This window comes from Rattus norvegicus, chromosome 5 (assembly GCF_036323735.1).
Source record: "Rattus norvegicus strain BN/NHsdMcwi chromosome 5, GRCr8, whole genome shotgun sequence".
In the NCBI taxonomy this organism is placed as follows: Eukaryota; Metazoa; Chordata; class Mammalia; order Rodentia; family Muridae; genus Rattus; species Rattus norvegicus.
The window spans coordinates 61,055,863-61,083,291 of record NC_086023.1 but is presented as its reverse complement, the minus strand read 5'-3'; the positions used below and the strand labels follow the sequence as shown (position 1 = coordinate 61,083,291).

General features: G+C 48.9%; 2 protein-coding genes across 3 annotated transcripts in view; one reads left to right on the top strand and one right to left on the bottom strand.

Moving 5' to 3' along the window:
- Positions 1-740, bottom strand: part of Ube2r2 (ubiquitin-conjugating enzyme E2R 2) — a 58,548-nt gene extending 57,808 nt beyond the window's left edge. The window contains exon 1 of the mRNA NM_001127573.2: positions 389-740. Within this exon, the coding sequence (NP_001121045.1) occupies positions 389-565 (177 nt within the window). The 5' untranslated portion in view covers positions 566-740. The remainder of the gene's footprint in view (positions 1-388) is intronic.
- Nol6 (nucleolar protein 6) lies at positions 43-27,429 on the top strand. Of its 2 annotated transcripts, XM_063287602.1 has the most exons (27): positions 43-247; positions 16,765-17,111; positions 17,513-17,713; positions 17,798-17,914; positions 18,646-18,825; positions 19,031-19,199; positions 19,421-19,555; positions 19,645-19,808; positions 19,892-20,012; positions 20,214-20,272; positions 20,351-20,452; positions 20,609-20,724; positions 20,810-20,987; positions 21,139-21,261; positions 21,433-21,581; positions 21,682-21,757; positions 21,956-22,096; positions 22,207-22,324; positions 22,399-22,553; positions 22,699-22,862; positions 23,142-23,294; positions 23,466-23,563; positions 24,204-24,328; positions 24,457-24,546; positions 24,834-25,028; positions 25,123-25,224; positions 25,413-26,527. In XM_063287602.1, the coding sequence occupies exons 2-27, from the start codon at positions 17,052-17,054 to the stop codon at positions 25,560-25,562; spliced, it is 3,441 nt and encodes a 1,146-aa protein (XP_063143672.1). In that variant the 5' UTR covers positions 43-247; positions 16,765-17,051; the 3' UTR covers positions 25,563-26,527. The 2 variants fall into 2 exon arrangements, with proteins under 2 accessions (XP_063143672.1, NP_001414130.1); NM_001427201.1 differs by lacking the exon at positions 43-247 and having other exon boundaries at positions 16,988-17,111; positions 25,413-27,429.

The window sequence follows — 27,429 nt, the reverse complement described above, 5'->3', positions numbered from 1 at the left end:
AAAAGTCCAATCCAATAAGTGCAGGTCACCCTGCCCTCTGGGGCAGTTCCAGCCTGCGCAGAGAAGGCTCGGATGGATCGAGAAAGAGAAGATAGACCATCTCTATTTCCACACACCCCTCAGCTGGAGAAACAAAACAAAGGCAACCCTCCTTCCCGGTAGCCACTACCCCAGCCACAGAGGCTTTCCTATTTCCCGGTGCAGTCTGGCCTCCCGCCCCCGCCCCATGACAAAGAAAAGGCACTTGGTGAGCAAGGCCTTCCTGCCTCTACGGATGGGGGAGGGGGATGCGAGGTGAGGAGCCCCCTCGGCTCCCCAGAGCTCACGCTCCGGGCCAGCGGCGGAAAGCGGAGACAGGGGAAGCTGGGCCGGGAAAGGGTGGCGGTACCTTGAAGTAGCCGCCTTCGTAGAGGGTGTTAGGGGGTCCGAAGATGGCCACCTCCCAGTTGTAGAGGTCGGACTCATCCACCAGGGTGATCCGGAAGCCCTCCACCGGTTCCTCCTGCAGGGATTTCAGCTCAAGCATCAGGGCTTTTTGCGAGCTGGTCATCTGCTGCTGGGCCATCGCGGCGGCGGCCGTGCGGGGCCGCGGCCCCAGTCCTCGCGCACCGGCCGGGCCGGACCAGGCCCCTCCCCTCCGCTCGCCCTCGGGCCGGGCCGGGCCCCTGTCCTCACACGCCTGGCGGGGCCGGACCAGGCCCCAGACGGCCCGCGGGCCCGCCCGGGGTCCTCCTCACTCACGACGCGGGCCGGCCCGGGCCCTCCTCACACTCGGGCCGGGCGGGGGCGGGCCTAAGGGAGTTGGGGGAATCCGCTCCGGGCCCCGGGCCTCCCCCCCCCCCGGAGGGGGCCTCTACTTGTGGGGGGGGGAGTGGAGGTGGAAGCGAAGGAAGGCGGCGGAGGGCAGGCGATGGTGAAGACAGGGGGGCCGAGCCGGCCCGGGATCGCCGTGCTCGCTTGCCCTCTCGTTCTCCGCGGGGGCCGGAGGGGCGCACGAGGGAGGGCGCGCCGTGCGCTGGGGTCTCGGGACGGCGGCGGCGGCGGCGGCGGCTGCGCAGGGGGAGGGGCGGAGAAGGAGAGCGAGAGCGCCTCGCGCCGCGGGAGCGACAGAGCAGAGAAGGAGGGAGGGAGGGAGGGAGAGGAGGAGGAGGGGCGCGCGCCGGGAGGGGGGCGGCTCGCAGCGGCAGCGGCCCGGTGCGCGTGCGCGCGCCCCTCCCTCCCCCCGCCCTCCTCGCTGTGCTCTGCTCTACTCTGCTCCTGCTCTTGCTCCCGCCTGCTCGCTTCTCCCCCGCCAGGCCCCACGGTGGCTGCGCTTTGTGACGCCTGCGCGTGTCCCCCACCCTTAAAGAGCCAAGCGGAGGTGGGGATCAAGGGCGGGTCGCAGAGGATCGCTTTGGGCCCTAAGTGACGGTTGTGCGGCTGGACGCCGCGGTTCCAGAGGCGTGTCCCGGAAGGAACCTCAGTTCCTTAGGCTCTCGGCGCTATCGCCCTGTGTGTCCCCTGGCCTCCGCAGCCTTCCTATGAGGAGCCCTGGTCCTCTGCGGGCTCCCCTCGGTGACACCCAGGCTGTGGTCCTTACATTTAGTAGTGCTTCATTAGGTTGCGTCTCCTGCAGATCGAGCCCCTAGACAAGTCTCAGGGAAGGCAGTCTCCCAAAGGAGGGCTGGAGAAAAGCAGGCTAGCTCCTGCTTCCTTTTACCGAGAATAGGTTGTGTAGAAAGCGTAGAATACTAATATTGAACCTGATTACGGGGTCTATATGAGATTTGGGGAAGAGTGCTGGCTACACCTTGGTTTACTTCTTTGCAAAATATTGATGTCGGCCTGGTGTGCGCTTGGAAAGGAACAAAAGCAAAATGATCAATATGAGGCCGACCTGGTCTACTTAAGTAGTTCCTTGCCAGTCAGTACTATGTTGTGAGACCCTGTCTCTAAAAACAGAAGGCTGTGGATCTACCTGGACGCATGGCTAGGAAGACACAGTCTTCAGTTCCTGGGTTAGAACATGCTAGGATTGTGGGCTTCGATGGTGGCAAATGCCTTTGATTTCAGCACTTGATTGGCAGAGACAGTCTGATTGTGGGTTCAAGGATAGCCTGGTATACACAGCAAGTTCAAACAGCCAGGGCTACATAGAGAGACCCTGTCAGAAAGAAAGAAAGAAAGAAAGAAAGAAAGAAAGAAAGAAAGAAAGAAAGAAAGAAAGGAAGAAAGAAAGCAGAACACTGAGACAAGTTCCAAACAACCCAAGGTTCAGAAAGCTTCATTTTAACTCCTCACTTGATCAGATTCTGTAAAAGATTAAATACACCTAACAAGGAATTGTAATGATTAAGTTATATTCACAGCATATAAGACTATTTCTACAGAAGATTTACATACAGAGAAACAGTAAAGTTCCTGTGTACTTAGCACCCAGTTTCCCTATTACAACATCTTCCACAGGATAGAGCAATTACTGTGATTTATAAACCTACTGACAGCTCAGCATGATGCTACATGCTTTGTGATCCCAAGGTTCTGGAGGCTGAAGCAGAAAGAGCCTGATTTACAGAAGAACCTGTCGTAAAATACAAGTGGGCAGGGTGTGGTGGGGCACGTCTTTAATCCCGGCACTCCGGAAGCAGAGGCTGGTGGAACTCTGTGAGTTCGAGACCAGCATGGTTTACAGATTGAGTCCAGGACAGCAGGGTTGTTAGATGGGGAAACCCTGTCTTCAAAAGCAAAACAAAACAACCCAGGTGGTGCTGCTGCCCACCTCCAGTCCCAGCACTCTGGGACTACAGACAAGAGGATCAGTTCTGAGACAGCCTGGGCTACACAGGACCCTGTCTCAAAAACAAAGATCCTGCGAGAAGCCTCAGCAGATAAAAGGAACCACTGCTAAGTCTGATAACAGAGGAGTCCCAGGATCCACATGGTAGAAGTAAAAAACTAACTCCCACAAGTTGTTCTCTGACCTACACCCAGCACTTCCCATGACACACACTAAATAAATACATAATGTGATTTTAAATTGTTTAAATATTTTAGATGTATTTTATTCTGTATACACACACACACACACACACACACATGTTTTTGTCTGCTGTATGTCTGTGTTACACATTCAAGCCTAGGGGCTGGAGAGATAACTCAGTGGTTAAGAGCATGTACCTCTCTTCCAAAGGACCTGAATTCAACTTCCAGCACCCACATCAGATCACAAGCACATACAACTCTAGCTCCAGGGAATCTGATGTTCCTGGCCTCTAAGGCACCCGCACTCATATGCACTTACCTACACAGAGATACACATTCACACGTATATGTTTTTAATATAAAAAAGGAGGGCACCAGAGAAATGGTTCTGTGTTTCTGTTCTTGCTAAGGGCCTGGATTTAGTTCCCAGCACCCACATCTTGACTCAAAAGCACTTGTAACTCCACTTACAATGGGATCCAACACCCTTTTCTTACTTCTATGAGACCTATATACACATGGCGCACAGATAGACAGGTAAAACACCCGAAACACTATATATCTTATTTATTTATTTTGATTTTTTTTTCAGACCCGGTTTCATCCCTGTGTAGCCCTGGCCATCCTGGAACTTGCTCTGTAGACCAGGAGTCAAACTCAGGGATTTGCTTGCCTCTGCCTCCCCAGAGCTGCAATTAAAGGGCCTGTAGCACCATCGCTGGCTTTGAAAGGTTGTTTCTAAATGCCAAATGTTTCCATTTCTGCTGTCTTCTTTTTCTTTAAGCAATGGGCTACTTAGTGGCAGATGCCAACATGCAGGTCTCCATGAAGACCTGAGGATTAAGGCAGTCACCCTAGAGGTTGAGCCCAATGACATCATCCTCGGGTCCACAATCCGAGATAAGGAATGCACCCTATACAACCAGAAGCAGCTGATATTCGCTCCCAAGCAGCTGGAGGATGACCACATCTTGTCAGACTACAATACCCAGAAAGAGCCCCGCCCCCTGCACCTGTGGGGTGGCATCATAGAGCTGTCCCTTCGCTAGCTCACGCAGAAGAACATCTGGGACAACATGATCTGAACAAATGCTGTTCATTCCTGCACCCGGGTGCAATGCAGTCTACTATCACCAGAAGTTACACCCATAACAACCTGTACCCAAAAAAGGTGGTCAAATTAAACTGACAGCCTGCTTGGTCCGGGACCCCAGAACTTAGTAAAGTTCCCCGTCCATCACCTGGAAAGTACATGTGCCTATCTGTTGCATTACTACGACCTGCAGCTCCTGGCTTATTTATATTTTCTTTTTACCCAGGGTCATTTTCCTATTTTGTATCCTATCTTTTTTGCTTGGTTGGGATTTTTTTTAATTTGTTTTGTTTTGGGTTTTGGTTTTGGAAGACAGGGTTTCTCTGCGTAGTCCTGACTGTCCTGTCTGTAGATCAGGCTGGCCTCAAACTCAAAAAGCTCTGCCTACCTCTGCCTGCCAAGGGATTAAAGATTTGCACCACCACCGACTAATCCATCCACTCATAACTAGAACAGTTTCTTATGCTTTTTTTCATTTTGGTGACTTAGACAATTTAAAAGAATGTGTTTTTTGCTTTTAAAATTTTATATGACGTTCATGAGTGATATCTATATATATATACATATATATATACATATATATATGCAAAGTGTGCATTCCTGGTGCCCTTAGAAGGCATAAGAGGACATTAACTCTCCAGGGACTGCCATTGTAAAGGGTTGTGAGATGCCATTTGGGTTTAGGGACATGAACCCAGGTCCTCTCAAAGAGCAGCGAGCACTTTTGATGGCTGAGTCATTTCTCCATCCCTGCCTTTATTTCTTATTTCTTATGGTGGTGCTGAGAATTGAAACTAGGGTCTCTGTCCTAGATAATTTTATGTCCACTTGATAACCTACAGTCATCTGAAAGGAGGCAACCTCCGTTGAGAAAATATCTTCATAGGAGCAGGCTGTAAGACATTCTCTTGATTAGTAATTGATCAGGGAGAAGCCAGGCAGTTGTGGTTGATGCCATCTCTGGGCTGGTGCTTAAGTTCTGTAAGAAAGCAGGCTGAGTAAACCAAGTTGAACAAGCCAGTAATGAGCACCCCTCCATGGCTTCTGCATCAGCTCCTGTCTTCTGGTTCCTACCCTGCTTGAATTCCTACCCTCACTGCTTTTGCTGATGAGCTGTTCTATGGAACTGTGAGTGAATAAACCCTTTCCTCCATAAGTTGCTTTTGGTCACGGTATTTCATCACAGCAATAGCAACTCTCACTAAGACAGCCTCCAAACCAAGGAAACATCTTACATCCATGTATATAGCCCTCAGTCATCTTGCATTTTGCTGCTTCTTTTTCAGACCCCCCCCAAAAAAAACAGGATTCCCTCTTTATTTACTTATTATTTTACTCTGTATGTGTGGTGTGTCCTGTATGTGGTGGTCAGAGACAACTTTCTGGGGCAGATTCTCTTCCTCTACAATGTGAGACCAGGGGATCAAACTTGGGCTCAACTCAGACTTGGCACTGAGTGCCTCTACCCATTAAGCTATCTCTTGCTGGCCCTCTTCTTTTCTTTTTTCTTTTCTTTTTTTCGGAGCTGGGGACCGAACCCAGGGCCTTGTGCTTGCTAGGCAAGCGCTCTACCGCTGAGCTAAATCCCCAACCCTGCTGGCCCTCTTCTTTACTTTGGGGGGGGGGGGGTTACTATGTAGCCAAGACTGACTTCAATTAGCAGTCTCTGCCTCAGTCTCTGCAGTGTTTGATTATTATAGGAGTAGGCCACCACACTTATCTAGATCAAAAATTTAGTAAACAATCCTCAAAATTGCTATTTGTAATGTTTTCCTCATAAGCAAGAGTATTTGGGTTTTGTTTTTTTGTGTGAAAGAGAATGATCCCCGAAGTAAAACACCATTTGCATCACATCATACCAAGGGCACAGGACATAGTATGATTAGCCTTGTTGATGTTGACCTAGGTCGCCTGGATAAAGTAGTATGACAAGTCTTTCCGCTGTAAAGTTACTCTGAGTCCCCCACCCTGTCTTTACTGTGTTGTTTGGAAGGAAGTCACTGGACAAAAATCCACTTAATGAGGTGTTTATTTATAGACAAGTTATGTTTTTGCTGTATAGACCAAGCTGTCTTATAACTCAGTATGTAAATTGGCCTAAGACTTACGAGCCTCCTGTCTCTGTCTGCCTGCCTAATTCTGGGATTACAGGCATGTGCCACCACCAAGCCTAACTTTTTTCCTCCATAGCTGAGACCTCGGTGCTTTAAAACATCATTCTTTCATACCAAGGTCATCTTTAGCTATATATACCAGCCAGGGTATATATGTCTCAAGACATTTTTTTTTAAAGGATAATTGGCAGGCTCCCAATTTTGTCTAGGTCATGAGACCAAGTTCTACCACTAGAATTAGAACGCCCCTCAAGGAAGGAGAATATTCTAATTAAAGCATCCTCTCATCCCAAAATGATGACATATGCCTGGTTCTAGCTTCATTTCCTCCACTATTCAATTTAAGGACAGGAAGATTGTTGACCTAGAAACCTGGGAGATGATGTTGACACCTTTAATAGCACAGCTGTGAGTAGACAGAAAGATCACCTTCAAAGCATTTCACCCACATACAGTCACCACAGCCCCACCCTGACCTATAGGATTATAGATCCCTATACTAATCCATTGAAACATCTACCTGCATTCCTGGACTCAAGTCATTCACAAACTCATACAGTCGGCTTCTACTCTGGGCATTTCCTAAACTGGAAAACTGGCATCTTCCTGTCTGTCTGGGTTTTATACTCAGGTCTATCCTTGTGAGTATAGAGCTGCAGGCCCATCAATTAGCCACTGTTTTAGTCTAGCCAGTGAAGACATTATAGTTTAGTAAACTGCAACTGTTTCTCACCTCTATCTCAGTAACAGTATGATATCTGATACAAAGTAGATACTTGGGCATTTAGATATTTTGTTGCTTTATTATTATTACATTTATTTATTTTGTGTAGAGAACCAGATGTAACACTAGAGTGGGGCCTGAAGGTCAGAAAACAACTTGCTGGTATAGGTTATCTTCTTCCATGGTGTGGATCTGCTAGAACTCGGGTCAGGCTTTGGGAACCATTTTGCCAGCCTCTGTTGTTTATTAGCTTGCTTTTTGAGGCTCTTGTAGCTCAGGTCACATAAGTATTTGTTTTCAAGGACAACCAAGTGGCGGCATAGTCTGTAATTTTAGCAGTACTGAATTGGTAGGCTGAAACAGGAAGTCCAGAATATGAGTACTTGAGCGGCTAAAACAGCAGGAGAGTTAGAGCTATCAGGTCAACCACGGCTACACAGCAAGATTCTGTCTCAAAATACACACACACACACACACACACACACACACACACACACACACACACCACAGAGAGAGAGAGAGAGAGAGAGAGAGAGAGAGAGAGAGAGAGAGAGCACCAGAGCCAAGAAGATAATCAGTATCACAAAATAACACATTGAACTCCACCTTCCACTTCCATGGCTAATCTGTCTCTGGTACATAGCAGGTATTTGAGACAAAAAAAAATCCATAATCATATTTTTCTAATATTTTTTGCATATTAGGTTCTGAGATAAAAGCCAGCAGACCTAGTGATGCTCAAGGAGGGAAGAGATGGAGGTAGGTGGAGGCAGGACCCCAAGTTCAAAGCCAGCTAGAGAGTTCAAAATCAGTCTGGGCAAGTTAGGCCCTGTCTCAAAGTGAGAGAGTCCAGGAATAGAGCTCAGTGGTAGAGCACGTGTGCAACCTGTCCACAACTACGTAGGTTCAAGGCCTGTTACTGAAAAACACAACCACAGCAAATGACAGGCAGAAACTACAGCATTCTATACTGTTCCTTAATGGCAGGAAGAGACTGACTTAATTGACTGGTGCCCTCTTGTGGTCAGAAAGACAAAATACTCTCAGTCCAAGGCATCACCTGGACTGAGAACCAAGCCAGGAACTTACGTAGAAACTTCTACAGAGGCCATTAACTTTATTTCACATGAGAAAAGGCATAATCTAAACAGGTAAGAAGTACTTCATTTTTAGGATACTTAAATTTGTAAGACAGAATCTCCAGTAGCCTAGGCTGGCCTTGATCCATCTATGTAGCTGAGCATGACCTTGAATTTGTGATTCTCCTGCCTCCACACACTTGGTAGAATTAAAGAGGTGTACAGATATGCCCATTTTAGGAAATTTAATTGTGGTATTTTTTCTTTCTTTTTTTTTTTTTCGGAGCTGGGGACCGAACCCAGGGCCTTGCACTTGCCAGGCAAGCGCTCTATTACTGAGCTAAATCCCCAACCCCTAATTGTGTGTTTTTTTTTTAAGCTATATTTTCTTTTATCCCAGGCTGGCTTTGCGCTTGCTATGTAGTTGAGGCTATCCTTGAACCTATGTCTCTACCTACAAAGTTATGGGATTTCAGGTATGCACTGCATATCCCAGCTGTCAATTTCAAATTAAAAGATTGAGTTAAAAATGTGTCTGAGTGCTTATAGAAAATATAGAAGGCCTGCATTCAACCTCCACACGCCCTGTGGACATCTGTTTAAAAGTTTATCTTTTGAGGTTCAAGAGATGGCTCAGCCATCATGAGTACTGGCTGCTCTCCCAGAGGATTCCCAGCATCCATCATGGCGGCTCACAATGCTCTGTGGCTCCATTTCCAGGTGATCTGACACCTTCACATGGACATACACATAGGCAAAACACCAATATATATAAAATACAAAATAAATTTTAAAATATTTTTATTTAGTTTTGAGGCTTACTCGTTTATTTTTCACTCAAGATGTTAACCTAAAGCCAGGTGTAGTGTGCATGATTGTCCTCCTCAAACTCAGAAGTGGAGGTAGGATACCAGAAGTTCCAGCCTAGTCTTCCCTACAAATGTTGTTCAGGAGTAACTTGGGATACATGAAACCCTGTCTCAAAAATATATGCATGGGGCTGGAGAGCTAGCTCAGTGGTTAAGAGCACGTACTAGCTTTGCAGAGGATCTGAGTTCAGCTCCCAGCCACTCACACCAGGCTGCTCAACTGCCATGAACCCAGCTCCAGGAATCTGATGCCTCCAGCCTTAGGAGGTACCTGCATTCACACCTTACAGATAAGAAGAGTGATTCCCTAAAAAGGAGAGGAAAGCACGGCTAATCTTGGCACGAAGGAGACAGAGGCAGGCAGGTCTCTATGAGTTCCAGGCCAGCCTTGTCTACAGAGTGAGTTGCAGGAGAGCCAGAGCTACACAGAGAAACCCAAGGCAAACAACTCAAGCAAACCCAAGCAAAACAACCCAAGGCAGTGCTATTAGAAGCCACAGTCATCTAATGAAAGCTAGGAATTGTTAGGCATCCACTTTTTTTTTTTTGTTGTTGTTGTTCTTTTTTTCGGAACTGGGGACCGAACCCAGGGCCTTGCACTTCCTAGGCAAGTGCTCTACCACTGAGCTAAATCCCCAACCCCAGGCATCCACTTGTAATAGTCCCTTTACATATAGCATCTCAGTTAAACATCACAAAATCCATTACACGGTCATTCATTTCACTGAGTTAAAGTAAGGGTAACAGAGGTAAGATAGCAAGTTACCCAAGGTCACTTAGTTAGCAAATGGCAGGACCTTGAGTTAGCCTCAATCACCCCACCTCACAGATTTTTTGGGGGAGGAGGGGGTGTCTTTCTTGCAATGCAACACAGGATGGCCTTGAACTCCAGCTTCAGTGGTAAGAGCTCAGGTGTGCAACATTACACACAGCTGCAACCGCCGCCATTCAGTGAGACTGCTGTTAACTACTGTAACGGTCTTAGCCTAATGCGCTGACAGCTATCTGCGTACATCACAGCACCACCCACACAGTGCCGAGAGCGCTTGTTTACTTCTTCCTCTCAGCCCTCAAGATGCTCTTGAGAAAGCCATTCATTCTTTCTTCCATTCAACAAATAACACAGCGAGTGCTTCTTGCGTGACAGGCTCTGTGCTAATTGCCTAGAATACAGCAGTGAGTAAGATTCCCTGGGTATGGTGGCACATGTCTATGACACCAGCATTAGGAAGATGGAGACAGGAAGTTAAGAAACTCAAGGCCAATCTCAGTTACAAAATGAGTTTAGGGCCATTCTAGGTTACTCGGAAAAGAAGGAAGGAAGGAGAAAGGAAGGGGGAAGGAAGGAGAAGAAGTAAATAAGAGTTATTTCAAGGCACTTGCTCACCACCAAGCCTGATGGAAGGAGAGAAACAACTTCTGCAAGATGTCCTCCACATGCGTGTCAAGACACAAAATAAATGGAAAAATATAGAAACGATAAAACAAATAATTGATTTGTGCTATTATCCAGTAGGTTTGCACTCTACTGGCTGAAGAAGAAATAGAGACAAACAAGCAGTTAGAAAAGCTCATTGTCGGGGTTGGGGATTTAGCTCAGTGGTAGAGCGCTTGCCTAGCAAGCGCAAGGCCCTGGGTTCGGTCCCCAGCTCCAAAAAAAAAAGAAAGGCTCATTGTCGTCGTGCTTGGGAGAGAGAGGCAAGAAGATGGGGAGTTCCAGGTCATTCTCAGCCCCACAACAACTTTGAGCTATGTGAAACTTTGTCACAAAAAGAACAGCAAACACACAAAAATCTCAAGCAAGGTGCTTGCCTACCATGCTAGAGGCCCTGAATTGTAAAAATGAAACAAAACAAACAAGTAAAAAACAAACAACAACAACAAAAACAACAGACAGGCATGGTGGTGCGTGCCTTTATTGCCAGCACTCTGGAGGCACAGGCAGGCAGATCTCTGTGATTTCAAGGACAGCCTGATTTATACAGCAAGTCAAGGAGACATGGTGAGCACCTTCCACAGATACACACACACACACACACACACACACACACACAGAGAGAGAGAGAGAGAGAGAGAGAGAGAGAGAGAAGAGAGGAGAGAGGTCAGCTACTTGAAGTGGCTGAGGCAGGAGCCTCTCTTAGATCAAGACCAGTTTAAACAATGTAGAAAGATCCTTTATTTCAAAAAGACTAAAAAAAAAAAAAAAAAAAGGAAAGATGTAGTTACAATGAAAGCAGGAAGAAGAAGGTGGGAAGAGATATGACAAAATTTTGTGAGTTGGTGAAGTTATATATAACTAGATCAAAGGAACTAATCCATGAAACTGGAAGGCAAGACCATTCTTCCACAGTTGTGGTTTATAGTCGAGACTTATAAAACTATTCAAGACACCAAGTAGGGCTGGAGAGATGGCTCAGTGGCTAAGAGCACTGACTACTCTTCCAGAGGTCCTGAGTTCAATTTCCAGCAACCACATGGTGGCTCACAACCATCTGTAATGGGATCTGATGCCCTTGTCTAGTGTCTGAAGACAGCTACAGTGTACTCGTATACATAAAGTAAAACAATCTTTAAAAAAGACACCAGAAGAAGAGACTGCACTCTGTGCACATCCAGTCGCCAGAGGAAAACACCAAACGTCATCTGGAACCCTGGTGCACGGAGGCTCCCGGAAAGAGCGGCGCAGATCTTCCCGGTTGCTGCCACAGCGGAGAGGACTTAGGCAGTACCCCACGAGCAAACTTGAGCCTTGGAACCGCAGGTAGGACCAACTTTTCCCCTGCAAGAAACCTGCCTGGTGAACTCAGGACACACAGAGGCAAAATGCCTCTAGGACCGGGCACTTCCTGTGTTCACCGGAAGTCCCACACCCGCGGATCCCGGCCCGCAGCAGCTCTCTGCTCCCAAACCCCGTGGGAGAGAGACCTCACCGCCTGATCAGGTGGGCACTCCTGAGGCTGCAGAGCGGAGGAGACCACCAACACTGCCCACCCCTGCCCACATCCCTGGCCCAAGAGGCAACTGTATAAGGCCTCTGGGTTCCCGTAGGGGAAGGCCCAGGAGCGGCAGGATCCCTGCGCCTGAGACACCGCCGGAATCTGAAGGAAACAGACCGGATAAACAGTTCTCTGCACCCAAATCCCGTGGGAGGGAGAGCTGAACCTTCAGAGAGGCAGACACGCCTGGGAAACCAGAAGAGACTGCACTCTGTGCACATCCAGTCGCCAGAGGAAAACACCAAACGTCATCTGGAACCCTGGTGCACGGAGGCTCCCGGAAAGAGCGGCGCAGATCTTCCCGGTTGCTGCCGCCGTGGAGAGGACTTAGGCAGTACCCCACGAGCAAACTTGAGCCTTGGAACCACAGGTAGGACCAACTTTTCCCCTGCAAGAAACCTGCCTGGTGAACTCAAGACACAGGCCCACAGGAACAGCTGAAGACCTGTAGAGAGGAAAAACTACACGCCCGAAAGCAGAACACTCTGTCCCCATAACTGGCTGAAAGAAAACAGGAAAACAGGTCTACAGCACTCCTGACACACAGGCTTATAGGACAGTCTAGCCACGGTCAGAAATAGCAGAACAAAGTAACACTAGAGATAATCTGATGGCGAGAGGCAAGTGCAGGAACCCAAGCAACAGAAACCAAGACTACATGGCATCATCGGAGCCCAATTCTCCCACCAAAGCAAACACGGAATATCCAAACACACCAGAAAAGCAAGATCTAGTTTCAAAATTATATTTGATCATGATGCTGGAGGACTTCAAGAAAGACATAAAGAACTCCCTTAGAGAACAAGTAGAAGCCTACAGAGAGGAATCGCAAAAATCCCTGAAAGAATTCCAGGAAAACACAATCAAACAGTTGAAGGAATTAAAAATGGAAATAGAAGCAATCAAGAAAGAACACATGGAAACAACCCTGGACATAGAAAATCAAAAGAAAAAACAAGGAGCTGTAGATACAAGCTTCACCAACAGAATACAAGAGATGGAAGAGAGAATATCAGGAGCAGAAGATTCCATAGAAATCATTGACTCAACTGTCAAAGATAATGTAAAGTGGAAAAAGCTACTGGTCCAAAACATACAGGAAATCCAGGACTCAATGAGAAAGAAGATCAAACCTAAGGATAATAGGTATAGAAGAGAGTGAAGACTCCCAGCTCAAAGGACCAGTAAATATCTTCAACAAAATCATAGAAGAAAACTTCCCTAACCTAAAAAAAGAGATACCCATAGGCATACAAGAAGCCTACAGAACTCCAAATAGATTGGACCAGAAAAGAAACACCTCCCATCACATAATGGTCAAAACACCAAACGCACAAAATAAAGAAAGAATATTAAAAGCAGTAAGGGAAAAAGGTCAAGTAACATATAAAGGCAGACCTATCAGAATCATACCAGACTTTTCGCCAGAAACTATGAAGGCCAGAAGATCCTGGACAGATGTCATACAGACCCTAAGAGAACACAAATGCCAGCCCAGATTACTGTATCCTGCAAAACTCTCAATTAACATAGATGGAGAAACCAAGATATTCCATGACAAAACCAAATTTACACAATATCTTTCTACAAATCCAGCACTACAAAGGATAATAAAGGATAAAGCCCAACATAAGGAGGCAAGCTATACCCTAGAAGAAGCAAGAAACTAATCGTCTTGGCAACAAAACAAAGAGAAGAAAAGCACACAAACATAACCTCACATCCAAATATGAATATAACAGGAAGCAATAATCACTATTCCTTAATATCTCTCAACATCAATGGCCTCAACTCCCCAATAAAAAGACATAGATTAACAAACTGGATACGCAATGAGGACCCTGCATTCTGCTGCCTACAGGAAACACACCTCAGAGACAAAGACAGACACTACCTCAGAGTGAAAGGCTGGAAAACAACTTTCCAAGCAAATGGTCAGAAGAAGCAAGCTGGAGTAGCCATTCTAATATCAAATAAAATCAATTTTCAATTAAAAGTCATCAAAAAAGATAAGGAAGGACACTTCATATTCATCAAAGGAAAAATCCACCAAGATGAACTCTCAATCCTCATCTTCGGTTGGTTTATATACAAGTGTGCAATTTCTAGGCTTGAAAGTAAAATGATGCTATCTGGTGCTGGATAGAGGAGCCTTATTTTTTATTATGGCAGCTTGCTATTTTTGTAACATGGTGATTTGGTTGAACACAATAAAGTACAGTAGTAACTGAAAAAAAAAAGACACCAGAATAATAAACAGGGGTTGACTTTTTTTTAAGATTTATTTATTTATTTTATATGAGTACACTGTAGCTGTCTTCAGACACACCAGAAGAGGACATCAAATCTTATAACAGATGGTTGTGAGCCACATGTAGTTGCTGGTTTTTGAACTCAGGACCTTTGGAAGAACAGTCAGTGCTCTTAACCACTGAGCCATCTTTCCAGCCTGACATTTCTTATATATCTATATTACTATTTTTGCAATGATTTTGACTAAACCCAGGGCCTCTTAAATGAAAAATGCAAACTCTACTGCAAAGTTCAAACACACGCTTTTTTTTTTTTTTTTTTGAAGCTGGGGACCGAACCCAGGACCTTGTGCTTGCTAGGCAAGCGCTCTACCACTGAGCTAAATCCCCAAGCCCCGCCCCCTTTTTTAACTTTAGCCTATTTTATTTTTCAAGATTTATTTAACAGGGGCCTGGGAAGATGGGTTATTAGTTAAGAGGACTTACTACTTTTGCAGAGTGCCTGGGTTCAGTTCCCAGCACTCACACAAGGGCTCACAACTGCCTGTCACTCCACTTCCAGGAGTCCAATACCCTTTTTAGGCTTCCAAAGTTTCCTAAACACACATGGCATATAGAACTCTCCAAGGCACAAACATTTGCATGCTCTAAAATAAATTTTAAAGATTTACTTTCAAAGCCAGCGTGGTATGTGTGTGTGTGTGTGTGTGTGTGTGTGTGTGTGTGTGTGTGTGTGTGTGTGTGTGTGTGTGTTGGGGAGTACACCTTTAGTCCTAGCACTCAGGAGGCAGAGGCAAGTGGATCTCTGAATTTGTAGCCAGCTGGTCAACAGAATGAGTTCCAGGACTTCATAAAGACATCCTGTTTCAAAAAATAATAATAATAAACCTACACACACACACACACACACACACACACACACACACACACACACAATTTACTTTCAAGAACGTTAAGATGGCTCAGCAGCTAAGAGCTCTGGCTGCTCTTCCAGAGGACCTGGTTCAATTCCTGGCACCTACATGTTGACTCACATCCATCTGTACCTCTAGTTTGAGGAGATCCAAAGAACTTGTCTGGCCTCCGCCTGCACTGTGCATACATGGTGCAGAGATATACTTGAGGAATATGTTTGTGCCACCATACATAAAATAAAACAATTACAATTACTTGCATGGTCTATGTCTACAAGCTACAGTCAGGAGTCAGATGCAGATGAAACTGTGAGATCCAGGCGAGTCATAGGTGCACAGTGAGACACTTTAAAAAATTATTTGCATATAGGTATGTGCTCCACGGGAGTGCTTGGTGCCAAAGGATTTCCTAGAACTGGAGTTACAGGTAGCAGTTGTAAGCCCCAATGCTGCATGGGTGCTGGGAACCAAATCTAAGCCCTCTCTGCGTGGAGTGCTTTTAGGGCCTTGGTCACGTTTCCAAGGTGGAATTCTTTTTTGTTGTTGTTTTGCAAACACCACCACCACCACCACCCCTTAAGTATACTTTCGTGGGCTGGAGAGATGGCTCAGTGGTTAAGAGCACCCGACTGCTCTTCCAGAGGTCATGAGTTCAATTCCCTGCAACCACATGGTGGCTCACAACCATCTGTAAAGAGATCTGATGCCCTCTTCTGGTGTATCTGAAGACAGCTACAGTGTACTTATAATAAATAAATAAATAAATCTTTAAAAAAAAAAAGTATACTTTCGTGTGTGTGTGTGTGTGTGTGTAGGTTTATTATTATTATTTTTTGAAACAGGATGTCTTTATGAAGTCCTGGAACTCATTCTGTTGAATGAGTATCACATGAATGCATTGTGGAGGTCAGAGGACAACTCCCAGAAATCACTTCTCTCCTACCACTGTGGGTTCCAGGACTTAGTGGAGGCTACTTTTACCTACAGTGTGGTCTCCTAATTCCTAAGGTGCCAACTCTTGACCTCCTTCTCCTCCCTGATACTCCTCTCTGCTTTATTTTATCTAACTGTGTAGTTCTTGCTGGCCTTGAACTCAGAGATCTGCCTGCCTCTGCCCTGCACTGAGTACATCTATATTCCACTGGATTTATTTATTTATTTATTGAGCCTGGCTATCGTTAGATAGTCTTGGCTGGTCTGAAACTCCATGTAGACTAGGTAGGCCTTGAGCTCAAAGAGATCTGCCTGCCTTTCTCCTAAGTGCTAGGATTAAAGGGGTAAGGACCATCACACCTTGGCCTAGATATGCTTAATCTTAAAAGGTAGAAGCCAACGTGACATTTTGAGTGTCCCTCATAGTTCAGGCTCAGCCTCGTGATTATTAATGGGATGAGCCTCCATGCCCAGTTCCAAGTAGTTTTGTAAAATAATATGTAAATAAAGGTAAATTGGCAAAGTATTTAGAACTTCGCTATTATGATGTTTCTGTGGTTAAAGCGTTAGTGTTTGAATAAGTTATATTACATTTTAAGAAGGAAAAGCTGGAGAGAAGCTATGTTAGAATTTTAGATACTTGAACTAAACCTGGCTGTGAAAACAGAAAAAAAAATTCAAGCTATATCTTGGAGGTAGAAGTCACATAACTTGCCCATAAACACCGTAAGTTAGATGCGGATAACAGCTAGTGAAAACAAACATTAAAAACAAAAACAAAAACCAACAACACCGGAAGCTAAAGCAAGCCCCCGCCCCTTCCTTTCAGGAAGTGAGGAAAAGAAAGCGACCAGCTGAGTCCCAAGCGCTTCCGGTTTAATGCTGCGTAGAGGCTGTAAATCGGCGGACCTTGTTTGGTTCCACCCACAATGGGCGGATCCCTTCGAACAACTGACCAATAGTGAGCGAGATGGCGAACACTGGCCCAATGGTCCTGCAGTGGGTGGGGCCTGTGGCAGGGGCTTGTGCCCTGGAGTTGGCGTTTAGGCCCACGTGGGGAGCTACGGGGTAGATCCGTCTTAAATCCCTAGTGTTGGAGAGAGACCTGCTGTGAAGATGGGACCAGCCCCCGCCGGACAGCAACAGCGCGGGTCCACTTCAACTGGGGAGCCAGAGGTTGGTTTGCTCAAAATGTGCGTTATTTTGGCTACAGATAGTCAGGCCTGATTGCTAGCCTGTGAGGGACTTCAGGCCGGCCCACTATGGAGGAATCGTGTTTCCACCTCTTTTTCTGATCTAGATTACTGGAAAAAATAATTTTAGGGACGCTAGCCCTAGCAAGATCTGGTTAGAGCAGGAGTAGAGGTGATCTTTCAGTGGGCGTCAGATTTTTATAAAACTCGGGGTAGCCATCACTGAGAGAAATCTGACAGCATGAGGATGCAGTCCTGCTTAGACCTGACTGAGTTTATTAGACATGGCCAGAACTAGAGTAGATAAAGCCTTTACCCACAAACTTTAGTCAACGGATACAGATACCCCCGATTTCACGTGGGTTTTTGTCTCTTTGGTCATAGGTGATGGAACTTGCCTTAGAAGGCTTGGGCAAAGAGAAGGCATCCTCAAGAAAGCGTGCCCAAGCAGAAGCACCTGCGGAAGGCCTCCCTCAGCCAGTGAAGCTCAGTCGGGAAGAGCTGTACAAGGAGCCTACAAATGAAGAACTGAATCGCCTCCGCGAGACGGAGATCTTGTTCCACTCCAGCTTGCTTCGTTTACAAGTACGTGGGTGCGCCAGGGCGTAGGTTAGAGGAGTTTACATGGGGTCCTGAGGCTCATAGATTCTTCCCTTCCCTCTCCTAAAGGTGGAGGAGTTACTAAAGGAAGTCAGACTGTCAGAGAAGAAGAAAGAGAGGATTGATGCTTTCCTGAAGGAGGTCATCAAGCGGATCCAGAAAGTTCCCCCAGTCCCTGAGGCTGAGGTAAGACAGATAGCCTTGGGAACTGTGTCATGTGACACTCTTTGCTGTTTTCCTAAGAAATTGGTTACTAAGGAAGTCATTCTCACTGCAACAAGACTCAACCAGGACACAGGTCATGCACTGACCTCTCAACAAACATATGTGTCTTGTACAAATTTTGTAGGTGTTTTGTTTGTTTGAACAGGGTCTGGCTGGCCTTGAACTCCTAATAATCCTGCACAGTTCCCAAGGACTGAGATTGAGGGCCTGAACCACATTTTTTTTTTTTTTTTAAATATAGGGTCTTAATTAACTCTGTAATCCATGCTGTCCTCAAACTGGTGGTAATCCTCCTGCTTCAGCCTCCTGAGTGCTAGGATTGTGGTTGTGAACCTTTACTTCCAACCAAAAATGAGTATTTTGTGTATTTATTATTTGGGACAGGGTCTCATATAATCCAGGCTGGCCTTGAACTTGATTGCTGTGTGGTCAAGGGAGACCTTGAATTTCTGGTCTTCCTGCCTTCCCAAAGGCTGGGGTTGCAGGTGTGAGCCACCATTCCTAGAAATGGGTAACGGTAGGAATAAATCATGGTGGCTTAGATGTCCATAGAGCTGTCTTCACAGAGGGAGGAGGTGCTTATGGAAGATTGTGAGTTATAGTTTTTAACATATTGGCATGCTGTCTACTAGACATCAGGGGCTTCGAGGAAACCGATAGAATCTGTATGTCTCCTGCTTCTGTCCTCACAGCTCACTGACCAGTCATGGCTCCCAGCTGGGGTCCGAGTGCCCCTCCACCAAGTACCCTACGCTGTGAAGGGCTCCTTCCGCTTCCTGCCTCCATCCCAGATCACTATTGTGGGCAGCTACCCTCTGGGTACTTGTATGCGACCAGATATCAATGTGGATGTGGTCCTGACCATGCCCAGGGTAAGGCCCGTGGTTTGGGGATATAGAGGCCCAGCAAAGGTTCCCTTTGGGACTTTGTGCTCTTTGTCTGGAAGTTGGATGTGCTCCTCCTGTTGTTTTCGACAGTGAAAAAGCCCCCTAGGACTTAGGCCTAGCTTCGACCTAGTCCCCAGTTCCATGGACACTTGCGTGTCTGACCTTTTCTCTTCTTCCCTGACTCCTCTAGGAAATCTTACAGGACAAAGATGGGCTGAACCAGCGCTACTTCCGCAAGCGGGCCCTTTATCTGACTCACTTAGCCTACCACCTGGCCCGGGATCCCCTCTTTGGCAGTGTTCGCTTCTCTTACCCCAGCGGATGCCACCTGAAGCCCTCACTGCTACTGCGGCCACATGGTGGGAGTCACTCTCTGGGCTTAGTGCACAGTATGGGATGGTAAATCTGGAGGGGGGAGGATGAAGTCCTCAAGGTCTAGGGGAGTAGGAGTAGAAGCCTCAAGGCCAGGAGGCCTCGTTCTAAGGTGGGAAGTCATGGGTAACCAAGTATGAGGGGGTGCTAAGGGGATCCCTCTGATTCCAGGAGTTGTAGAATCTCAACATTCCGTGTCTCTATCCAGGGAAGGATGAGCGCCTGGTTACTGTACGCCTGTATCCGTGCCCTCCTTTGGACTTCTTCCGCCCTTGCCGCTTGCTGCCAACCAAGAACAATGTGCGCTCTGCCTGGTACCGAGGGCAGAGCTGTCCAGATTATGGTGAGCAGCACTGGTGTTGGGATGCATTGGTGGACAAGGGTTTGGTGGAGCCTTCTCTTCTATAGCCTCTCCTTGTGTTCCCTCTACAGCTAGCTTAGAGCCTCCTACCCCCCACTATAACACCTGGATCCTGCAGGATACAGCTCTTGAGGCTCACATGCACTTGCTGTCCAGTGTGCTGGCCTCCGCCCAGGGGCTGAAGGACGGTGTGGCGCTTCTGAAGGTTTGGCTGAGGCAGCGGGAGCTGGACAAGGTGAGCTGGGGGTGGCCTGGCTTCCTCGCTTCGTTGCGTGATGACTTGCTTCTGAGCTCAGTTCAGTCATGCCTCTCTTTCAGGGCCTGGGTGGATTTAATGGATTCCTAATCTCCATGCTGGTTGCCTTCCTCGTGTCTAAACGAAAGATCCATACCACCATGAGCGGCTACCAGGTCCTGAGAAGTGTCCTGCAGTTCCTGGGTGAGGCAACTAGACAGGACAGGACAGGGTTCTCATTCTACCAGCGCTCCGTTAGTTTGTTGTCCCCAGACAGAGGAAAGAACTGAATCGGACGTGACAGGAAGTCGTGACCCAGGCTGAGGGAGGCAGGGAGGGTATCGCTATGGCTGGATCCCAAAAGGACCTTCTAACACGACGCCTACCTTCCCTGGTTCACTGCAGCCACTACAGATCTGACGATCAACGGAATCAGCTTCTCCCTCAGCTCAGATCCCTCCTTGGTGAGTTAGGTAAGGGCAGGTGTGCTGCGGGACCTGCAGGTAAAGCTCAACCCTGATTGGCTTCTCTCTGCCACCCAGCCGTCCGTGGCTGACTTCCACCAGCTTTTCGCCGTTGTGTTTGTGGACCCATCAGGCCGTCTCAACCTCTGTGCGGATGTTACAGCTTCCACTTACAACCAGGTACCAACAGGTTTTCCTGCCCCTGGATCGTCCATGGCTTGGCTCAGGCATTCTGTGTCTGTGCCAGGACCACAGAAACTCCCGTCCAAAGCAGAGTTGGACCGTGGCCCTCTCGGCCAATGATGTTGCGTTGTGACCTCCTTACCCTGTGGCCAGGTGCAGTATGAGGCAGAGCTCTCTATGGCATTGCTGGACAGCAAAGCTGACGACGGGTTTCAGCTGCTCTTGATGACGCCCAAACCCATGATCCAGGCTTTTGACCACGTGGTCCAGTGAGTTTAGGGTGACACTGGGCCATTAGGGGGAGCCACGGACCTGGTGGGTTCTAACTATTCCTCTTTGTCCCGTGCCCTTCAGTCTCCGTCCACTGAGTCGTCTGCAGGCAGCATGTCACCAGCTGAAGCTTTGGCCAGAGTTGCAGGACAACGGCGGGGACTATGTTTCGGCGGCTTTGGGCCCACTGACCAACATCTTGGTGCAGGGTCTGGGGTGCCGGCTGCATCTGCTGGCTCACTCCCGGCCCCCAGTCCCAGAGGTGAGACACGGGTAGACTGGGAAGTTTGTGGGGTCCCAGAAGGGCTGGATTCAGGAGTCCAAAGGGACACACAGCATGCTGCCCAGCTGGTTAGTTTCCAGACTAGGCTTGGGGACTTTAGGGTTGAAATCAACCTGTTTACCTCCTACAGTGGGCTATCAACCAGGATCCCCCGAAGCACAAGGACGCCGGGACCTTGACTCTGGGATTGCTCTTCCGGCCTGAGGGACTGACCAGCGTTATTGATCTTGGCCCAGAGGCTGACAGGCCTGAGGTGTGGAACCCCGACCTGCCTGTGGGGAGGAGTGGGTGGACCACGCTCATGCTACCCAAGCTGAGGCCTGTCTTCACGGCCTTCTTGGGCATGTTCTCAGTCCAGCCCTCTGTCACTGAACTGTGCCCCGGCTCATTTCCTGATCTCTTCCCGTCCCTTCCTTCCTTCCAGGCTGCTGAATTCCGTCAGTTCTGGGGATCCCGCTCGGAGCTCAGACGTTTCCAGGATGGAGCCATCCGGGAAGCTGTGGTCTGGGAGGCAGAATCTCTGTCTGAGAAGCGCCTTATTCCTCACCAGGTGGTCACCCACCTCTTGGCACTGTGAGTGTTAGCATTGTAACACCAGGAGGTTGCTGTGGTCAGGGCAGCCATTTTCAACGGGCATAGCCCCTGATACCCTCATTGTATCTGTGCTCTTCAGCCATGCTGACATCCCGGACACCTGTATCCACTATGTGGGTGGCTTCCTCGATGCATTGATCCAAGGCCCCAGAGAGGTAAGCCAGTGAGTGATTGTGAAGTAGTGCTTGTGGCAAGACTGGAAGGAACCCCTTTCTACCCCAGCTAGGTTGCATCTCCTGGTGTCCAGCAGGGGTCGCCCCGATCCTGCCATAACCTGAGTCACTGCGGGCTCCTAGGTGGTGCTGGGCTTTTGTAAGACCCAGACTTCCTCCTGAGTGTCTTCTCTTCTTCAGACTTCCAGCACAGGTGAGGAGGCCCTGGCATTGGCTGTGCGCTGCTATGATGACCTCAGCCGCCTGCTCTGGGGGCTGGAGGATCTCCCACTCACTGTGTCTGCTGTTCAGGGCGCTCACCCAGTGCTGCGCTATACAGAGGTAAGGTGCAAGAGGTCAGGGAGTCCTTTTTGGTTAGTTCCCCCCATCCCAGCCTCCTGCCTCTGGGCCGTCCCTCCCTGTCAAAGTCACTGTCCTCATTTCTTCTACAGGTGTTCCCCCCAGCTCCAGTTCGACCTGCCTATTCCTTCTATAACCGCCACCAAGAGCTAGCCTCACTGTTGCCCCGGCTGGATAAGCCCTGCCCAGCCTATGTGGAGCCTATGACTGGTAAGAGGGTCCTTGGGAGAGAGCAGGAACGGCAGCAGGCTGCAGTGTCTGATCTCTCACCTTCTGTTCTTCAGTGGTTTGTCACCTGGAGGGCAGCGGGCAGTGGCCTCAGGACGCAGAGGCTGTGCAGCGGGTCCGCGCTGCCTTCCAGCTGCGCCTGGCAGAGGTGTTGACCCAGCAGCATAGACTACAGTGCCGTGCCACTGCCACACACACTGACGTCCTCAAGGTCAGGCTGGGGCAGGGTGGGAGGCTCCAGGGCCATCAGGGTTTGTAGGACTATGTGGGTCATGGACTGGGGACCAGAGACCCCAGCAGCACTGCACCCCAAGTGCTCTTGCCATCCCTTTCCTTTGCTGCGTCTTCTCCCACAGGGTGGGTTTGTGTTTAGGATCCGAGTGGCCTATCAACGGGAGCCACAGATCCTGAAGGTGGTGCGGAGCCCTGAGGGGATGATCTCTATGAGAGACACACCTGCCTCCCTCCGCCTTGAGAGAGACACCAGGCTGCTGCCCTTGCTCACCAGTGCCCTGCATGGGTAAGGTTACATGTGCGAGCTCTTCTTGGATGTAGGCCTCCTCTTGCCCCCATTCTGCTTTCCTGGCTACCACACTCTGGGAGGCAGGACAGCATAATATCTCATTTGTAAACTGGTAGTAACATTAGTAATAACCTCCCAGGTATTTGCCCGAAGAGCATGGGAGAAGATATGTAGCACACGTGGCAGTGCTAGCCGAGGTCAAGTGACTGGCTGTGTGTCTGACACTGTTTGGGGCTCCGGGTTCCCAGGTCTCACTGCCGGCCCTTCCTCCCCCAGACTCCAGCAGCAGTACCCAGCCTTCTCAGGTGTGGCTCGCCTGGCCAAGCGGTGGGTGCGTGCCCAGCTTCTAGGCGAGGGCTTCACTGATGAGAGCCTGGATCTGGTGGCCGCTTCGCTCTTCCTCCACCCTGAGCCCTTCACCCCTCCCAGGTAATAGCTTCTGCACTTCCCTTACCCAGGAAGTTGCTCTTGTGATGCAGTCTTTAAACAGCGGTGGGGGTGGGGTGACTGAGTACACCATAGGGTGTTTTCAGATATTTCCTCAAACTTCACTGATTGGGGACATCAGGCCTCAGATGCTGTCTCATTCTCTCTGCTCAGTGTCCCCCAGGTTGGCTTTCTTCGGTTCCTTTACCTGATATCTACCTTTGATTGGAAGAACAACCCTCTTATTGTCAATCTCAACAGTGAGTTGACTGGTAAGTGGTAGGACTCAGATCAGACCACTGGAAGAACTTCCCTGTGTAGATGGCACAGTAAGTCTAAGATGATCTCCCTGTAAGTTTGTCTGGGAAGCCTCCCTCATCCCAGATATCTGAGCATAAAAGCTTTGCCTATGTGGTCCACGACAAAATTACTACCCAGGGGTCTGTGGGGAAAGGGGAGAGCAAAGGAATGCTTCTTGAACTCTAGGTGAGAGGCCTCGTGTAGGGAGCCAGGAAGTTAGACTATTTGCCCACACCTTGGGATTGTTGGTTTCCCATTGTAATCTTAGGAGCTCTTGGGTCTCAGCAGAAAGCTGGGTGTCAGGTTCCTAATTCTGCACCAGGTGTGTGAGAATCCAGGATGAGGGGGGGCTTTGGGCAGGCCTCAGCAGGCCAGGGACTAGTCTGGGGGTGACAAGCAGTGGAAAATTCTGCCTTGGGGCTGAAGCTGGGAGATTAGCACCACACCCCATTAACTTGAATGTGGTGTCCCTTTTATAACCTCTGTTCTTTGGGAGAGAGTATTGGACAGTCCCTGTGATGGGCAGTTGCTGGGTACACAGAGGGTGGGTTGGGGGACTGAGGCAGGGATGGTCTTTTGGGGAGGCTGATGTAGCATCCCCGTCATCTCTAGCTGAGGAACAGGTGGAGATTCGAAGTAGTTTCCTGGCAGCTCGAACACAGCTCCCAGTCATGGTCATCGTTACCCCCCAAGACCGCAGAAGCTCTGTGTGGACACAGGATGGACCCTCTGCCCAGGTTCAACCCCTTACCTGTCCCTAAATTAGTGAATTAGCTTGCTTGTTTGTTTTACCCAAAGAGGAAAGTAGGCCCAGCCTAAGCCAGGAGAAGCGTGGTCAGTCTTGGTGTGGTTTTCTGTGCCCCAGATCCTTCAGCAGCTTGTGAGCCTGGCGGCTGAAGCCCTGCCCATCCTGGAAAAGCAGCTGATGGATCCCCGAGGGCCTGGGGACATTAGGGTAAGGATCTGACTCAGAGCAACTCCTAGGCCTGAAGTTCACAGTTCAAGAGGCCTAGTCACTCGCTCTGTATGGCGAGACTAAGTACCAAGAAGGCTTTGAAGTTGCCATGGTGCCTGGTGGGGTAGCCTGGTGGGCGTCCTGGGCGTCCTTCTGGACTCAGGCCGACCCTGGCTGGTCTCTCTGGAGTTCGCTTTTCTTGTGTTCACGAGGCCTATGGTCTATAATGCATGGCTGGATGCCGGGGGGAATGAGGACTTGGAAGGGTAACTTAAAGGCTTCCTTAGACAGTGTTCCGGCCACCCTTCGACATATATGATGTGCTGATCCACCTGACTCCCCGCCACATCCCCCGGCACCGCCAAGCTGTGGACCCTCCAGCCGCTTCCTTCTGCCGTGGTCTGGTCACTGAGCCCGGGCCTTCGTCTCTGATGCCTGTCCTGGGCTATGATCCCCCTCAGCTCTATCTGGCACAGCTCAGGGTAAGAGGACTGCCTGGCCTGGGGAGTGTGGGACTGCAGCCATGGAGGGGTCCTCAGGTACTACTGTAACACGCTTGCATCCCGTCCTTTCTAGGAGGCCTTTGGAGATCTGGCTCTTTTCTTCTATGACCAGCATGGTGGAGAGGTGATTGGTGTTCTCTGGAAGCCCAGCAGCTTCCAGCCCCAGCCCTTTAAGGTATGCTGACCAGGGACACTGTCATGTGGTGCCTGGTGTGTACATGTGGGTCTCGATGGGTCTGCATTTCAGTGTGCCCTGGGTCAAATGTATGTATTGGGCTTATATCTTTTGACACTGCCTTAACCATGCATCTCATGGTGTGCCTTTGTGACATTTCAACTCAAATTTGCTATCTGATTCTTCAGGCCTCCAGCCTAAAGGGACGCATGGTGGTGTCTCGAGGTGGGGAGCTCGTGACGGTGCCCAACATAGAAGCGATCTTGGAGGACTTTGCTGTGTTGGGTGAAGGCCTGGTACAGGCTGTAGAGGCCCGAAGTGAGAGGTGGACTGTGTGATTCTGACCTTGGGACAAGCAGTAGGTGGGCCATGGGATGTTGGACCTGTGGAGCAGCATGTCAGTGGGGCAGCCACCCTCGGTGCAGTATGGACGCCTGATGAACACATTGAATCCCCCATCCCCAGAGGACGCCCTGCGAGATTTTCAGTCTGATGCATCAGCTCTGGGACAGGGGCCATGGTGTCCTGTGTCCCCTACACCTGACTATCCAAATTCCCAGAGGAGGAGACCGAGTCAGCTCCCAGGGAACTGAATCCATGAGATCCATCTGCCCATCCATCCTGAGTCAGCCTGAACTGTTTTTCGTTTTTTGTTTTCTCACCACCTGCATCTTCCCACTGACAGGACTGATGTGTCAGATGGCACCGTGCCTTTCCCTGTTGCTACTTCCAGCCTGTAGATTGGACCTCAAAGAAGCTGTGGCCCCTCCTGGGGGTCGACACCAGCACTGAGCAGTGGGAGGGGGCTGAGTGTGTATGAGTGGAACCCACTGAACAGGCACAGTGCCCTAAGGGTAGCAACAGTGGAAAAGACATAGACCAGGCAGGACTGGGTGGACGGAGTTTAGGGGTCTCTGGTCCAGAAGAGAGACAGAAAGCTGGGCACTGCAGACGAGCCTTTTTTTGAGTTCTACCCACCCCTGCTGCCGTCTGTGGTTCCCCATTACTGTGCCAAGCTCTGAGGGAAGCAGGATGCTACCTCTCAGCTTGGTCCACGTCCCCTTCTGGCAGCCACTCCCTCCTTTTCTCCCCTAATCCTGACTGGTTTTTTTTTTAGACTCAGCTCAAATAGCACCCCTCCTAGTCCCTGCCCTCACCTCCACCCCTCTCTCCCTTCTGTGAACTGTGAGCTGTGAATGCGATTACCCCTTGTTGAGTTCACTTGGCAGGCATGCGTACCAGCATGCACCTTCTGTTGTCCTGAACTCTGATTTAAAGTAAATTGCTTAATTCCTTCTGGGTACCCGACTTGTCTTCTCTCGAGATTTCAGCCAGGTCTGTGAGGAAGCTCTGTGAGGACAGGCAGACACTGAGCACGGGCAGATGACTTGCTGTTTCTCACAGCACCTAGAGTGAGACTCATAGCTGTGTAGAAGGGTAGCCCCAGCCCAAGCAGATGGAGGCCAGGGGCACCACCACAAGGCCACAAAGATACAGGAGTCAAACCTTGGACTATGCTGTGAGCAGGCAAGGTGGCGAAAGAAAGCCTAAGACTAATTGGGTGTAGTGTGTCATGCTTTTAATCCCAGCACTCTGGAGGCAAGGGCAGGAGGAGCTTTTGAGTTGGAGGCGAGCCTTGTCTACAGAGTGAGTTACAAATTGGAGGTCAGTCCGAGCTACTGAGACCAAAAGCAATGGTGACCCAGTTTGTATGAAAATGGACTTTAAAAAACCTGAAGGTCTGGCAGTAAGGCTCAGCAGGTAAAGGTGTCTGACACCTGCGTCCCATCCTTGGATTCATGGTGGAAGGAATTGTTTCAGTGTTTGGGAGGCAAAAGCAGGCAGATTTGTGAGTTCGAGGGTTTACAGGGTGAGTTCCAGAACAGTTAGGGCCATACAGAGAAAAATGTTGTCTCAAAAATCAAAACAAGGGGCTGGGGATTTAGCTCAGTGGTAGAGCGCTTACCTAGGAAGCACAAGGCCCTGGGTTCGGTCCCCAGCTCTGGGGAAAAAAAAAAAATCAAAACAAAAAGATGGGGTTGGTTTGATCTCAGCAGTTAGAAGGTGGATCTCTGAATTCCAGGCCAGACTGGTCTTTAAAAAAAAGGGAGAAAGAGAATCCACTCCTGTAAGTTAAGTTGTCTTCTGACCTTTACCTATCATACACTTTCGTAAACTCAAATAAATGTAATAGCAACAACAAAG

Excerpts from the sequence above, each read along its gene's own strand:
- Nol6 (NM_001427201.1), top strand. The coding sequence starts at position 17,052 with ATGGGACCAGCCCCCGCCGGACAGCAACAGCGCGGGTCCACTTCAACT. Across the intron at positions 19,556-19,644 it reads GCAGAGCTGTCCAGATTATG|CTAGCTTAGAGCCTCCTACC; the intron begins GTGAGCAGCACT and ends TTCCCTCTACAG. Across the intron at positions 22,325-22,398 it reads CTATGTGGAGCCTATGACTG|TGGTTTGTCACCTGGAGGGC; the intron begins GTAAGAGGGTCC and ends TCTGTTCTTCAG.